The sequence below is a fragment of the Phacochoerus africanus genome, chromosome 7, assembly GCF_016906955.1.
Source record: "Phacochoerus africanus isolate WHEZ1 chromosome 7, ROS_Pafr_v1, whole genome shotgun sequence".
Taxonomy (NCBI): Eukaryota; Metazoa; Chordata; class Mammalia; order Artiodactyla; family Suidae; genus Phacochoerus; species Phacochoerus africanus.
The window spans coordinates 24,710,892-24,725,438 of NC_062550.1; the positions used below are offsets into that span (position 1 = coordinate 24,710,892).

The 14,547-nt window shown below is 39.7% G+C and overlaps 1 protein-coding gene across 1 annotated transcript; it reads left to right on the top strand.

Annotated features, from left to right (window-relative positions):
• Nucleotides 1-5,548: 5,548 nt before the first annotated feature.
• On the top strand, nt 5,549-6,478 carry LOC125131779 (olfactory receptor 2AP1). Its single transcript, XM_047788546.1, has one exon. The coding sequence runs from the start codon at nt 5,549-5,551 to the stop codon at nt 6,476-6,478; it is 930 nt and encodes a 309-aa protein (XP_047644502.1).
• Nucleotides 6,479-14,547: the final 8,069 nt, after the last annotated feature.

Here is a 14,547-nt window from a genome sequence, read left to right on the forward strand (position 1 = left end):
GCCTAACACATGGTCTATCTTGGAGAATATTCCATGTACGTCTGAGAATTGTGTATACTGCTGCTGTTGGATAGAATGTTCTGTGTATATATATTTTAGGTTCATCTGGTCTGCAGTGTTGTTCAAATCTACTGTTTTCTTATTCTATTTCTATCTGGAATATCTAGCCATTGCTGCAAATGGGGCATCAAAATCCCCTACTATTATTGTATTGCTGTTTATTTCTCCTTTTGTCTTATATTTAAATGTTCCATTGTTGTTGCTAAATATTTTCGATTGTTATTTCTTGATAAATGGACCCCTCATTATTATGTAATGGCCTTCTTTGTGTCTTGTGATCATTTTCATCTCTAAGTCCACTTTGTCTGATGCAACTATTTCTGGTCTCTTTTGGTAACCACTTGCTTGGAATATCTTTTTCCATCCCTTTACTTTCAGCTTATGTGGGTCCTTAAAGCAGAAACGAGTCTTTTGTAGGCTGATGTCATTGGATCTTGTTTTTTATCCATTTAGCCATTCTACGAGTTTAACTGGAGAATACTTTTACATGTATAGTAATTATTGGTAAGTAAGGACTTACTATTCCCATTTTGTTAATGGTTTTGACTGTTTTTAGTTTCTTTCTTCCTTTCTTCCTCTCTTGTTCTCTTTGTGATCTTGATGCCTTTCTGTGGCGGTGTGCTCTGATTCTATTATTTAATCTTCCTGTATGCACTACAGGTTTTTCCTTTGTGGCTAGCCTAATGCTCACTATAAGTGCCTGGAAATTAGCTTTTCTGATTGTAATGTAAGTGCCTGACATCAAGGTTTTGATATCCATCTCAAATAACACATTCCCAGCTACATGACTAGCTAAAGCGCTAAGCCACCCCAGCCACAAGGGGGCCAAGAGAAGAGATGGGAGTACATATATCAAATCCACCTCCTCAAAGGTTGGGGATTTGGGATATTTATGGGATAAAGAAGCAGAGTGGTCTCAGGAATGGGGAAATATTATTGGAGGCAAGAAAAAAGTAATGCCATTGGTACCTTCTGCAGGCATATCTGAATTACATGCTTCTTCACAGGATGCATGTTCAGAAAATGGCAGCACTGGTATAATCTGAAGGTGGCGTTTGGGACCTTCTGATGTTAAAAACTCCTCCATCGGACACTTGCATAGGCCCAGTCAAATAGTGGGTGGTCTCAACCAGTTTTAACTGGGCAAGACTAGCTGCCTGTTCCTGAAAAGCAACTTAGGCAACCATTACATAGTAACCCATATGTCAAAGATGTTGCCTATAAGGAGTTAAAGGAGTCTTATGATATATTTTCAAAGCTACATGAAGCTTGGAGAGTATGCAATTTACAAAAACAGAGCAAGAATGGTCAGTAAAGGCAGGTTACAGAATATTATTTATTAAGTGAGTTTTATTTTAAGGATCTAACCGATGACTGTCTTCCCTTCCAACGAAAGTCAAGAACCATCCATTCTACCTTCTTGCTCAATAGTTTATAATAATAGACTTTATTACCATATAAATTTAGGAACTTGAGTGTAATTATAATCTCTCATTATCCTCTAATTTCTGAACAAATACGTGAAATAAATAAATCAGAGAGAGATCAATTTATCAACCACATTTCTGGAGTGGAGAGCTTAGATTTAAAGCCAGAGTTAATTTCAACATTCCAAACCTTTCGTTGGAGTCATAGAAGGAGAAAATAAAGTGGACTGAAAGAATATTCAAAGAAATAATGGCTGAAGATTTCTTAAATTTGACAGAACACAGATTCAAGAAGTTAAACAAACCCTAAGTAAGGTAAACCAAAAAACAAAACAAAACAAAAGCTATGCCAAGACACATCATAATTAAACTTCCGAAAACTAAAAAGAAAAATCTTGAAACTATCCAGAGGGAAAAGACATATTACCTATACATCAATACCAGTTTGAAAGACAGCGGATTTCTCATCTGAAACACTGGAGTCCAGAGGGAAGCGGTACAAATTCTGCAGTTGAAAGAAAAAAGCTGTAAACTTCAAATCGTACACAGGGTGAAACCCTCCTTCAGGAATGACAGAGTACTAAAAATATTCTCATACCGAAAAAAAGTATCACCAGCAGACCTACCATTAAAGAATAGGTAAAAGAAGTTCTTCAAACAGAAAGGAAATGATAAAATAAAAAATTGGGGGAAAAAAGAAAGAAATTTTGGAAAGAAGAAAGAACAATAGAAAGAGAAGAAATATGGGTAAATACAATAGACTATCCTTATCCTCATGAGTTTTATTAATCATATGTGACGACAAGAAAAATATATACCTAAGACAATGATATTTACAAGTGAGGAGGGTAAGATTTCCCGTTGTGGTGCAGCAGAAACAAATGCTACCAGGAACCATGAGGTTGCCGGTTCAATCCCTGGCCTCGCTCGATGGGTTAAGGCTCTGCTGTTGCCATGTGCTTTGGTGTAGGTCACAGATGCAGCTCAGACCTGGCATTTCTGCTGTGGCGTAGGCCTGCAGCTGCAGCTCTGATTCAACCACTAACCTGGGAATCTCCATATGCCGTGGGTGCAGCCCTAAAAAGGCAAAAAAAAATTTATTTTAAAATTTATTTTATTGAAGTACACTTGATTTATAATGTTGTGTTAATTTCTGCTGTGTATGCCACCGTATATAAGGAAGCCCTTTGTAAGACATTTGTGTAGTAGGTGCTCTGTCCCTAATTCTGGACAAGGCTAGCAATGGTTTTTCGGGTGCTTTTACTCTATTGATAAATATGTGGTTGTTCTGATAAATTAAACTGCCATGAAAGCCTTTGGATGGCAAAGGGTTAGCCCTCCCAGGTCATACATGCATATCTTAACAAGTTCTTCACTACCTTAAACTTGCAAGTATTTTCTCATTGGTTTTATATTTCATTTATGCATACACTCCAAAAAAATGAAAACTGCTGCTTCCTGTCTTTAGCCAGTCTATAAATAGGCTCATTACAACCAGGCTAAAAATGTTTTAAAAAGGTGACTTTTTAGGACATTCGTGACTTGCAAACATTTCCACTTCAGCTGCTTGCCCACAGCTGAATCCAGCTATGCCCACCCACTGGGGAAAGCCAATGCCATGACTTGGCTGTCTTCCTCTTATCTGCAGCTGATGCTCCTTTGCTATGCCTTCCACCACCACCTCACCTCCCAGCTAGTCTCTTTGGACCTTCATCCCTTAGCCATGTGTTTAAAATTTGTTCTCTGAGTTGTTAACAGAGGACATTCATTAACCTGTTCCAAACAAGAACCCCCAGGGTAACACGTGCTTCTTTGCTCAAATGATTCCCCAGTGCACGCTCTCAATAGAGCAAATATAACCTCTGTCACTCTTGGTTAAAGTATGAGGTGAGGTGGGAGGGGGAGTTCATAGTTTGCCTCCTGAGGTCCTCAATCTTATTTTTCCTGGAACAGAAAAATCCAGGATGACTCTGCTCCTCAAAGTCCTTCTTTTAACCTCCTTTATTGGCTCCACATTAAAAAGACACGATATCCAAAAACTCTGACTCGGCTCCAGTCTGAATTAGTGGAAAAGCAGAAGTAGACAAATCCCCACTAAACTGGTAAGAGACAAGAAAAGACTATTTTTTACCAAAGGAAGCCCTGGAAGTTTTTGTTATTTCTATGAAATGCAGGATAGGAGTTGATGACTGATAACATAAAAAATGCAATACATTTTACATTTTGCAACTATGTAGTCTTATAATTTTTATACCTCTAAGAATATTTAGGATTAAAGCTCATTCTTCTACGGCCATTCGTAAAGTTAAGTGAGGAAGTATATTCCCTGCTTATAGTTTCATTGGTTTTACTTCTCTGTGGTTGTAAACCCTGAGACTGACACAGATGTGAATATTCAACGTTTCCCTGAAGATTTCAGGTTGGTTACCAGGAGGGCAAGGGCATCCAGGGCACTGTGGAACTATCTTGGTCCCTGATTCCAGCTGTGAACCGCAACTAGTGGCTTATGGAATCAATTTAATGGGTTGCAATTTTGATACCTTAATGAGTAATTATTCATTGTATCTTAACCACTAATTCATTTTTTCACATGCAACCTCAGTGTATCACTTAATTTACTAATTTTTTTAATTTACTATTTTTTTGACTGCACCTGCAGCATTTGAAAAAAAAATTTTAATTTCAAATTGTATCACATGTAGTAAGGAGTGTTCTGTAAAGTAAGTTTAAATTTCTGTGTTCAGTAAGTTTAAGCCATATAATGTGATTTATAAGAACAATAGAGCAAATATAACCTCAAAAATCAGTAGCATCTTTTTTTTTTTTTTTTTTTTTTGCTTTTCAGGGCTGCATCCACAGCATATGGAGGTTCCCAGGCTAGGGGTCAAACTGGAGCTGTAGCCACTGGCCTATGCCACAGCCACAGCAACACCAGATCTGAGGCGCATGTGCAACCTATACCACAGCTCACGGCAACACTGGATACTTACTCTACTGAGTGAGGCCAGGGATCAAACCCACATCCTCAGAGAATAGTCAGGTTCTTAACCCACTTAGCCACAATGCTCTTGAAGTACCTAAACATGAAGTCTCCTAGAAACCCCTGGATCATAGTTGTTATAAAATTTCCCCATAAAATTTCCATACCCATGTGCCCCAAATGGTTTACGCTTGACTTAGTGGATTCATACACGTGGTAAATTCAATCTAGGATTAATGGATCCTCCTGCTTTAAACATTCCCAAGCTCCTAAAATTTCCTTGGAATGTAATAGAATTTCCCTGTCCTTATGTGGAAGCAAAACTTTAAGCAGAATCTAAAGATTTCTAAATGGTTTGTGTAAGTAAATGCAGATTTTTAATCCTAATTTAATATTTGCTGAACCCCAGACAGGTGTGCAGAATGGTTCAAAGGACAGAATGGCATAATCCTAATACATGGATCTTTGAACTCTAATGGACAGACAAGGGCAGAAAAGCTTGGAGGGTCCATTGGGAAGAAATGAGGAGCTGGTACTTTTTGGCAACAAGGGGATGAAGGGAGTTGAACAGGAAGGAAAATAAGAGGCTGCTATAATTGCATGAAAAATAAAAACAAAAATGGCAGGAAAGAGAGAAAAACAGAGAGTCTGAGAAGGGTTAGGCAGACAAAGGCAGTAAGGCAACAAAAAGAATCAGTGGAAAGTCAGGAGAGTGCATATAAGAGAAAGAACATGAGTAACTATTGTGGAAGGAGGCAGCTCCTGGAGGCATTCCTCTATTAACTCACTCCACAAACTTTTTAAACATCATCTATGAGGCAGGCTCATATCATACTGGCACTGGGGAGAGTACCATGTAGGGAAATAATGATACAAACTTTTCTATACAGGGCAAATGGGACTGACAAGGATCCAGCATCATCAAAGGGGCCACTGGGCTGGGTTATGTCATCACAGGAAGAATTCGTGGTCCATCTCCTTTTGTGCTCTTCAGATTTCATCTGTCCATTTCAGGACACCTCTTCCTTTCTCACTTTTATCACTCTCACCATTTTACCTAGAGACTCAAACTTACTCAGTGATGAAAAATACAACTGTGTTGACTGAGTTCATCCTGCTGGGTCTAACCGATGTCCCTGAACTCCAGGTGATGGCCTTCACCTTTCTGTTCCTGGCCTATTTACTCAGCATCATTGGAAATATGACGATCCTCCTTCTCACCTTGCTAGACGCCCACCTTCAAACTCCCATGTATTTCTTTCTCCGGAACTTCTCCTTCTTAGAAATTTCCTTCACAAACATCTTCATTCCCAGGGTTCTGATCAGCATCACAACAGGGAATAAGAGCATCAGCTTTGTTGGCTGCTTCGCTCAATATTTCTTTGCCATATTCCTTGGGTCAACAGAGTTTTATCTTCTGGCTGCCATGTCCTATGATCGCTATGTGGCCATATGCAAACCCCTGCATTACATGACCACCATGAGCAACAGAATCTGCACCCAACTGGTTCTCTGCTCTTGGCTGGCTGGATTAATGGTTATTATACCACCAGTGACTCTGATGAGTCAGCAGGACTTTTGTGCATCCAACAAACTTAACCATTTTTTCTGTGACTATGAGCCCCTTCGGAAACTCTCCTGTTCAGACACAAGCCTCATAGAGAAAGTTGTCTTTCTTGTGGCATCAGTGACACTGGGGGTCACTCTGATGCTAGTGATTCTCTCCTACACATTCATCATCAGGACTGTTCTGAAGCTCCCCTCTGCTCAGCAAAGGACAAAAGCCTTTTCTACTTGTTCTTCCCACCTGATTGTCATCTCTCTCTCTTATGGAAGCTGCTTCTTCGTTTATGTGAAGCCCACAGCAAAAGATTTGGACATATTCAATAAAGGGGTAGCTCTACTCACTACTTCAGCTGCACCTTTGTTAAACCCCTTCGTTTATACCTTAAGGAACCAACAGGTAAAACAAGCCTTCAAGGATGCAGTCAGGAAGATGGTGAATCTTTAGAGAATTTCAGGATGCAAGGCTTAATGGATGAGTTTTTACTAGGTACCAGACTCTCTGCCAGTTACAAGGTATCCAATAAAGAGTTAACATCTAGGCCAGTGAGGAAAAACTGGAAATAAATAAATTACAATTTGTTAAGTGGTCCTATAAAGAAATGATTCGAAAAAATAAATAAATAAATAAAGGAGTTCCTGTCGTGGCTCAGTGGTTAACGAATCCAACTAGGAACCATGAGGTTGCTGGTTCGATCCCTGGCCTTGCTCAGTGGTTTAAGGATCCGGCGTTGCCGTGAGCTGTGGTGTAGGTCACAGACGCAGCTCGGATCCTGAGTTGCTGTGGCTCTGGTGTAGGCCGGTGGCAACAGCTCCGATTCGACCCTTAGCCTGAGAACTCCATATGCTGCGGGAGTAGCCCAAGAAATGGCAAAAAGACAAAAAAAAAAAAAAAGAAGAAGAAGAAGAAGAAAGAAATGATTAGGTCTTATCAATGAAAAAGCAGCTCAGGAGTTCCCGTTTTGGCGCAGTGGTTAACAAATCCGACTAGGAACCATGAGGTTGCGGGTTCGGTCCCTGCCCGTGCTCAGTGGGTTAACGATCCGGCGTGGCCGTGAGCTGTGGTGTAGGTTGCAGATGCGGCTCGGATCCCGAGTTGCTGTGGCTCTGGCGTAGGCCGGTGGCTACAGCTCTGATTCAACCCCTAGCCTGGGAACCTCCATATGCCGCGGGAGCAGTCCAAGAAATAGCAACAACAACAACAAAAAAAAAAAAAAAGAAAGAAAAGGCAGCTCAGTCTGAGTTAGTGAGTCCATAAATGTTTCCGGGGGAGGTGCCACTTAAAATGAGTCTTAACAAGTAAGAATAGGTCAAGCAAGCAAAAATAGAGGAAGAAACTCTGGTAGAAAGATGGTAGAAAGAATAATGTTGGGAGGAGAACAAAATTTCAATCCAACAGGACTAAGTAAATGTTATCATTAGTTTCAATGAAATTAAAAGCAAAAGAGTTCTGGCGATAATAGCTTTAGTTTTGAATTAAGTTCAATCCCATTTTAAATAAATTAAATGCTCACAATGTGAAGTCATCTGGGTTTGAGACAAGATCTATGGATTTAGAAATCCTTACCACAGTGGGTGGCAATTGAGGTGAAAATAGAGGAGGTCACGAATAGAAACAAGTATAGAAGAAGTTCAAATATTAAACTCTAAGCATCCTCTCAAAATTTAAAGAGAAGAGGCAGAGGAGATAATAAGAAAGTCAATAGATCTGTGAAATTCGTGAGAAGAGACTATCTCGAGAAACATAAGCAGTTGGCAACATGAAAGGCTGCAGAGAGCAATTACTATAAAGAATGAAAGTATGAGAACTGACGATTAGAGTGGTTTTTTCTTTTCTTTTCTTTTTCTTTTATTTTTCCTTCCTTTCTCGGCCACACCTTCATCGTATGGAAGTTCGGGCCAGAGATAAAATTTGAGCTGCAGTTGCAATGTCAGGTCCTTAACCCACTGTACCACAGCAGGAACTCCAATTACAGTGTTCTTATTGATCACAGCTATTTTCAAAAAATGTCGAATTTGGAGGTGGGGTAGGAAAAAGTCAGATTGTAGTGGGATGCTGGTGGGTAAAAACTGAAAAGCTGGGAATGGTAAAATGGAATTTCAAAAGCAGAGAAATGTAAATAAGAACAACCTCCAAGTCATAGTCTCTATGGTTTCTCATTACTGGTATCTGTGCTTTCTCTTCCATGGTATAAAACAGTGTATATTCCAGTAATGATTATATCACAGTTCCATCTGCAAAGCCAACCAATGGTAGGTGTTCAATAATTTGTTGTTGAATTGATGAAAGAATAATAGTTGGGTGGATGGATGCACAAACAAATGAGGGAATTGGGAGTTCCCGTCGTGGCGCAGTGCTTAACGAATCCGACTAGGAATCATGAGTTGTGGGTCTGATCCCTGGCCTTGCTCAGTGGGTTAGGGATCCGGCATTGCCGTGAGCTGTGGTGTAGGTCGCAGACGCGGCTCAGATTCCGTGTTGCTGTGGCTCTGGCCTAGGCCAGTGGTTACAGCTCCGATTGGACCCCTCGCCTGGGAACCTCCATATGCCGCGAGAGCAGCCCAAGAAATGGCAAAAAGACAAAAATAAATAAATAAAAGAACTATTCATAGGTAAATAACTTACGAGCAGAACCAAATTTTCACAAAAGCAGTCTAAGCATGTTTTCAGAACACTAAGAGACACGTATATAACCCTTTTAAAAATGTATTCCCCATTAATTACCTTTTATAGCTCCAATATACTATTAGGAAGTAAACTATTTGATTTTAGGTCTTTCTTCCTATTAAATGCAATTAAGGGAGTTCCTGTTGTGGCTCAGTGGTAATGAACCTGATTAGTATCCTTGAGGACATGGGTTCGATTCCTGACCTTGCTCAGTGGGTTAAGGATCCAGCATTGCCATGAGTTGTGGTGTAGGTCGCAGACATGGCTTGGATCCCACGTTGCTGTGGCTGTGCCATAGGCTGGCAGTTACAGCTCTGATTCGACCCCTAGCGTGGGAACTTCCATATGCTGTGGATGCGGCCCCCCCAAAAAAAAAAAAGATGCAATTGAAAGGAGGTGTACCAGCATCCTATATAGTAGCAAACATCCCCAAAATTTCAGTGTCTCAGATAACAAAATTTATGACCTCTCATTGTATGTTCAGTGTGAGTCAGCAGGGAACTCTGCTCCCTATGGTCCTTCTCACTTCCTGGATTCTGCACCTAACACCAAATCCCAAAAGGGAGAATATAATTGACTCTTGTCTAAACCTAGTTCCTTCTCCTCTGTTCAAATTCTCGCACAAGGAGATGTGGAGTGGGAGGAAAATAAGGTATATCATATCCATTATAAAATTATCTCTTTTATAGTCTCTGACATCTAGGATTACCCACAAATAAATGCCCTCTCCCCTAAAGCTCTAAATAAGATCGCATTAATTCCTTCTTCTTAAATTATACTGTTCTTGTTCCATTACCCATCTTTCTGGCCTTTTCCCTGTACACCTACGGTCCTGGTGTACATGTTATTGTTCTCCTGTAGTCTCTGGGGACTATGTTTGTCTTTCCTGAAGAGTTCTATCTGCTATAATGCTGTATGACATTAGCCTTCTCAAAAATCCATATATGCCACACTCATCCATTCAATCTGTCTAAAGCCAAACTGGGAACAGAGGGAAAAACTGCTCACACAAGTAGCTAAAGGCAGGTCTTCTCAATCACAGACTGATTGTCTAGGAGCAACTCCAGATAGAAACATTCCTCTCACCAAACACATTGAAAATTAATGCTGCATATAGGATCTCAGCCAAAGCCAATCACTGATCCCTCTAAGATCATATTCCTCTGCTCCATCTAATCTGAAAATCCTTTTGCCAAGGATATTCGTATTTGATAACTCTTTGGGAGCCACATGACAGCTATCATATCCATGTAAAGATTTAGAGATTGAGTGTGTGTGCAGGGATTTGAAAAGGAGTATCACAGAAAAGAAACCATTAACAAAATGAAAAGACAACTCACAGAATTAGAGAAAACATTTCCAAACAAAGTGACCAAAAAGGGATTAATCTTCAAAATATACAACTAGCTCATGCAGTTCTATATCAACAAAACAAAAAACCCAATCGGAAAATGGGCAGAAGGCCTAAATAGACATTTCTCCAAAGAAGACATACAGATGGCCAATAGGCACATGAAAAGATGTCCAACATCACTAATTATTAGAGAAATGCAAATCAAAATTACAATGAGGTACCACCTCATACCAGTCAGAATGGCCATCATCAAAAAGTTTGCAAACAATAAATGTTGGATAGGGTTGGAGAAAAGGGAACCCTCCTACACTGTTGTTGGAAATGTAAATTGGTATGACCACTATGGAGAACAGTATGGAGGCTCCTTTAAAAAAAGAAAAAAATATAACTACCATATGATCCAGCAGTTCCACTCCTGGGCATCTATCTGGAGAAAACCATAATTTGAAAAGATACATGTACCCCAATGTTCACTGAAGCACTATTTACAACAACCAAGACATAGAAGCAACCTAAATGTCCACTGAGAAAGGAATGGATAAAGAAGGATGGATAATATACAATGAAATATTAGCCATAAAAAAAGAATAAAATAATGCCATTTGCAGCAACATAGATAGACCTAGAGACTATCATACTAAGTGATGTAAGTCAGAGAAAGACAAACATCATGAGATAGCACTCTATGTGGGGGGTAAAAAAAATGATACAAATGAACTTATTTACAAAGCAGAAACAGACTCAGAGTTCCCTGAGTCCTTAAATGGGTTAAGGATCCAGCATTTCACTGTGGAGGCTCAAATCACTGTTGTGGTGTGAGTAGCAAAAAACAAAAACCAAACAAACAACAAAAAAGGAGTTCCCATCATGGCTCAGTGGTAATGAACCAAGCTAGTATACATGAGGACTTGGGTTTGATCCCTGGCCTCACTCAGTGGGTTAAGGATCCAGCGTTGCCATGAGCTGTGGTGTAGGTCACAGACACACAGCTCGGATCCCACGTTGCTGTGGCTGTGGCGCAGGCTGGCAGCTACAGCTCCGATTTAACCCCTAGTCTGGGAACCTCCATATGCCACAGGTGCAGCCCTAAAAAGACAAAAATTTTTAAATTAATAAATTTTTAAAAAATTAAAAAACAGCAACAAAAAACAGAAACAGATTTAGAGACTTCAAAAACCAACTAATGGTTTACCAGTGGGAAAAGTTGGGGGGGGGATAAATTAGGAGTTTTGGATTCGCATATACACACTACTACATAATCAACAAGGACCTACTGCATAACACAGGGAACTCTACTCAATAGTCCATAACCACCTTCGTGGGAAAATAGTCTGAAAAAAAATGTATATGCATAACTAAACCACTTTGCTTGCTGCACACCTGAAGCTAACACAACATTGTAAATCAACCATATGCCAATGTAAAATAAAAATTAAATTTAAAAAAAAAGAAAAAGATGGTCAGCGAATATGTGGAGGAGTCTTAAGCCCTATCAAAGAAAGAAAGAAAGGATACAGGGCCTCCAATCTTCTATCAGAAAAGAGTTTTCAAGGCACAAAAGACAGAAGGGAAGGGAAAGGGCTAAGAGGGAAAATGCTAAACCCTCCACATAGCTCATGTTACTTGACCAGTGCAAGATCACAGCAACAGAAGGCAAATGCCCTGCTACCATCTTGCTCTTTAGGGGCATCCGTTGTTATAAACATACAGCAAACAAGTAAGGCATTTTGCCTAACCTTATACATAATATAAGGAAAGTGTATTGTTTAGCATTATGCCCAGCACACACAGTAAATGGCTCAAAAAACGTTGTTCTGTTTCCTATAATTATATTTCATCACTATCACTGCTGCAGCTTCCACAAGGCTTTTGTACTGTATTGATGTCCTCCTGTGAACGTTCTCAGAGTCTCTTTGGACTTCTTCCCCAATCCCTTATTAAAAGCTCGGTTCCAGGGTTCTCAACCGATAGGGTTCATTAGCATGCGCTCTGAACGTGGGTCTCCTGGGATCCTTTCTTTCCTCCACTGACTATGCTGAGGTCTCCCCTGAATAGAACATTTAAAATATGCCTCAGTCTGGTAAAAATTCAGAAGCAGCCCATCTCCAGGCTCAGGTGAGTCAGAACAGAGGAAATAAGACTTTGAAGGGAGAGTACTTTCTATTATGACTACCATAAATATGTTTGACTTACATAAATCATATCTCAAAGGATTACTCACTGGCCAGGGTGCATTTTAAATTAATGTGGAAATAAGAAGTGGCAAGTGACAGCTAAGCTGATACAGAGCAGGAAGAGCGGGATCTTTTTTCCTACAAAATTTTCATAAATTTGTGAACTTTTGTGAATAATGAGGTCAATAAGTAGTAGGGGAAAAGCAAACGAGTTCAGTTTTATGGCACCCTTGCTCCACATCTGACTTCTGTGATTCATCCCACGGACACGCGTAGGTAAAATCCTACAGAACTTGCCCTGAAAGTCAAGGGTAAGTATATTCTCTGCTTACAGTTATATCAATATTACTTGTTTGTGATTATAGAGTGTGGAATCACATTACTGTGATTTTTTTAATTAAAAAGTAACTTATGCCTGTTTTACAGCATTCATGTGATACAGATGAGTATAAAGGAAAAAGAGACAGCTCCACCTATGTCCCCTACTTCCTCATCTAACGCCATAAAAATAATACTGATAACAATTTTCCCAGACTTGTGTGACTGTGCACATAAAAACATATAGTTTTAGAGCATATATAATGTAAAATAGCTTTTTTAACCCAAATCGGTTGCTTTATTCACAGAGCAGGATATCAAACCAATCTTCCCAAGAGCATCCACTTAAATCTTTCCCATTTGTTTTATTGGTTTACTTTATTTCATAGTTTGGATGCACCAAAATTATTTAGTCATTTCCCTATTGATGGAACTTTAAATCGTTGCAAAACTTTTACATTTCAAACAAGTTTACAATGAAGACCTCTGCAAAATTATCGAAGCAGCATTATTACAGAATTTGTGTGGAATATAATAAATGTGAAGTTTTGGATGATAACAGCTGTTCACCAAAGACCAAACATTAATGACCAGGAAGTGCAAGAGCCTGGACATTCAGGTCCTGGATGATATGACCATGTTCTGTACAACCTTGTGATGAGGACATTCTTAGGACACAGCAGAGATGTCTCTTTGGTGTTCCAATTAGGCACATGGACCAGGGATAATGCGAGAGGGGCTTAGGATTTTTTTGTTTTGTTTTGTTTTTTGTCTTTTGTCTTTTTAGGGTGCACCCACAGCACATGGAAGTTCCCAGGCTAGGGGTCAAATCAGAGCTGTAGCCTACACCACAGCCACATCAACGCCAGATCTGAGCCCCATGTGCAACCTACAAAGCAGCTCATGGTGATGCCAGATCCTTAACCCACTGAGCAAGGCCAGGGATTGAACCCGCATCTGCATGCGTACTAGTTGGGTTCGTTAACCACTGAGCACAGTGGGAACATCCAGGCTTAGGATTTCTTTATGTCAGGACCTTAAAAGATCAGAACAATAAGCAGATGACTAAAGGACTCTAGAAATGGGAGGCTTCTTTCTTGGGATAAATGCCAACATTTCTGAAAAAGAATATAAACTAAAATATAATAAATACTAATGAATTTATTTACAAAACAGAAACAGCCTCAGGGTCATAGAAAACAAACTTATTGTTCCCAAAGCAGGAGGGAAGGGGACAAATTAGGAGCTCGGGACAAGGCGACAAAAAATTTAAAAGAAAACAATTATGTATTTTGATTATACTGTCTTTGCACTGATACCAGGGAGTAAAAGAATACCAAGACAGAGGAATAATATATTTATAAAGAACCTAGCATAATAATCCAGTAGCTCCTTTCCTGGTTCTGTATTGAGGCTGTACCTATATCCCAAGGAAAGTGACTCAGCCCACCCAGGAGGCTTAGAGAGTTTAGGACGGAGGAGTCCGGGTGCAAATGAATGCTACTCCTTAAGTGTCAGTGATAAGAATTTTAAATAGTTCCTGAAAGCCTCTCCTGAAATCATTTGGTATCTGAGGTTTCTCTTTCCATCGGTGATAGCTCAGTATTACGGAAACTAAGCATAAGGGAGATCTGTACCCAAATTTTCTGTACATAAGTCATTTTAAAACTTTGTATTCCCCTTCATCCTTAATAACAAATAATAGAAATACAGATTTTTATTATTTGGCAATAGAAGAGCACCAACTATGAACAAGAAAAATCAAAAGCTATTTAAAAGAATTTTAGTAGCTGAATTTGTGGATATTTTTGGAGCTTTTTTTTTTTTTGGTTTAAAAAGATTAACACAATGGGGGTTCCCACTGTGGCTCAGGGGTAATGAACCTGATTAGTGTCCATGAGGATGTGGGTTCAATCCCCGGCCTTGCTCAGTAGGTTTAGGATCCAGCATTGCTGTGGCTGTGGTATAGGACAACAGCTACAGATCCAATTTGACTCCTAGCC

What these genes read in the sequence shown, in the direction of transcription:
- LOC125131779 (XM_047788546.1), top strand. Translation starts at nt 5,549, where the DNA reads ATGAAAAATACAACTGTGTTGACTGAGTTCATCCTGCTGGGTCTAACC.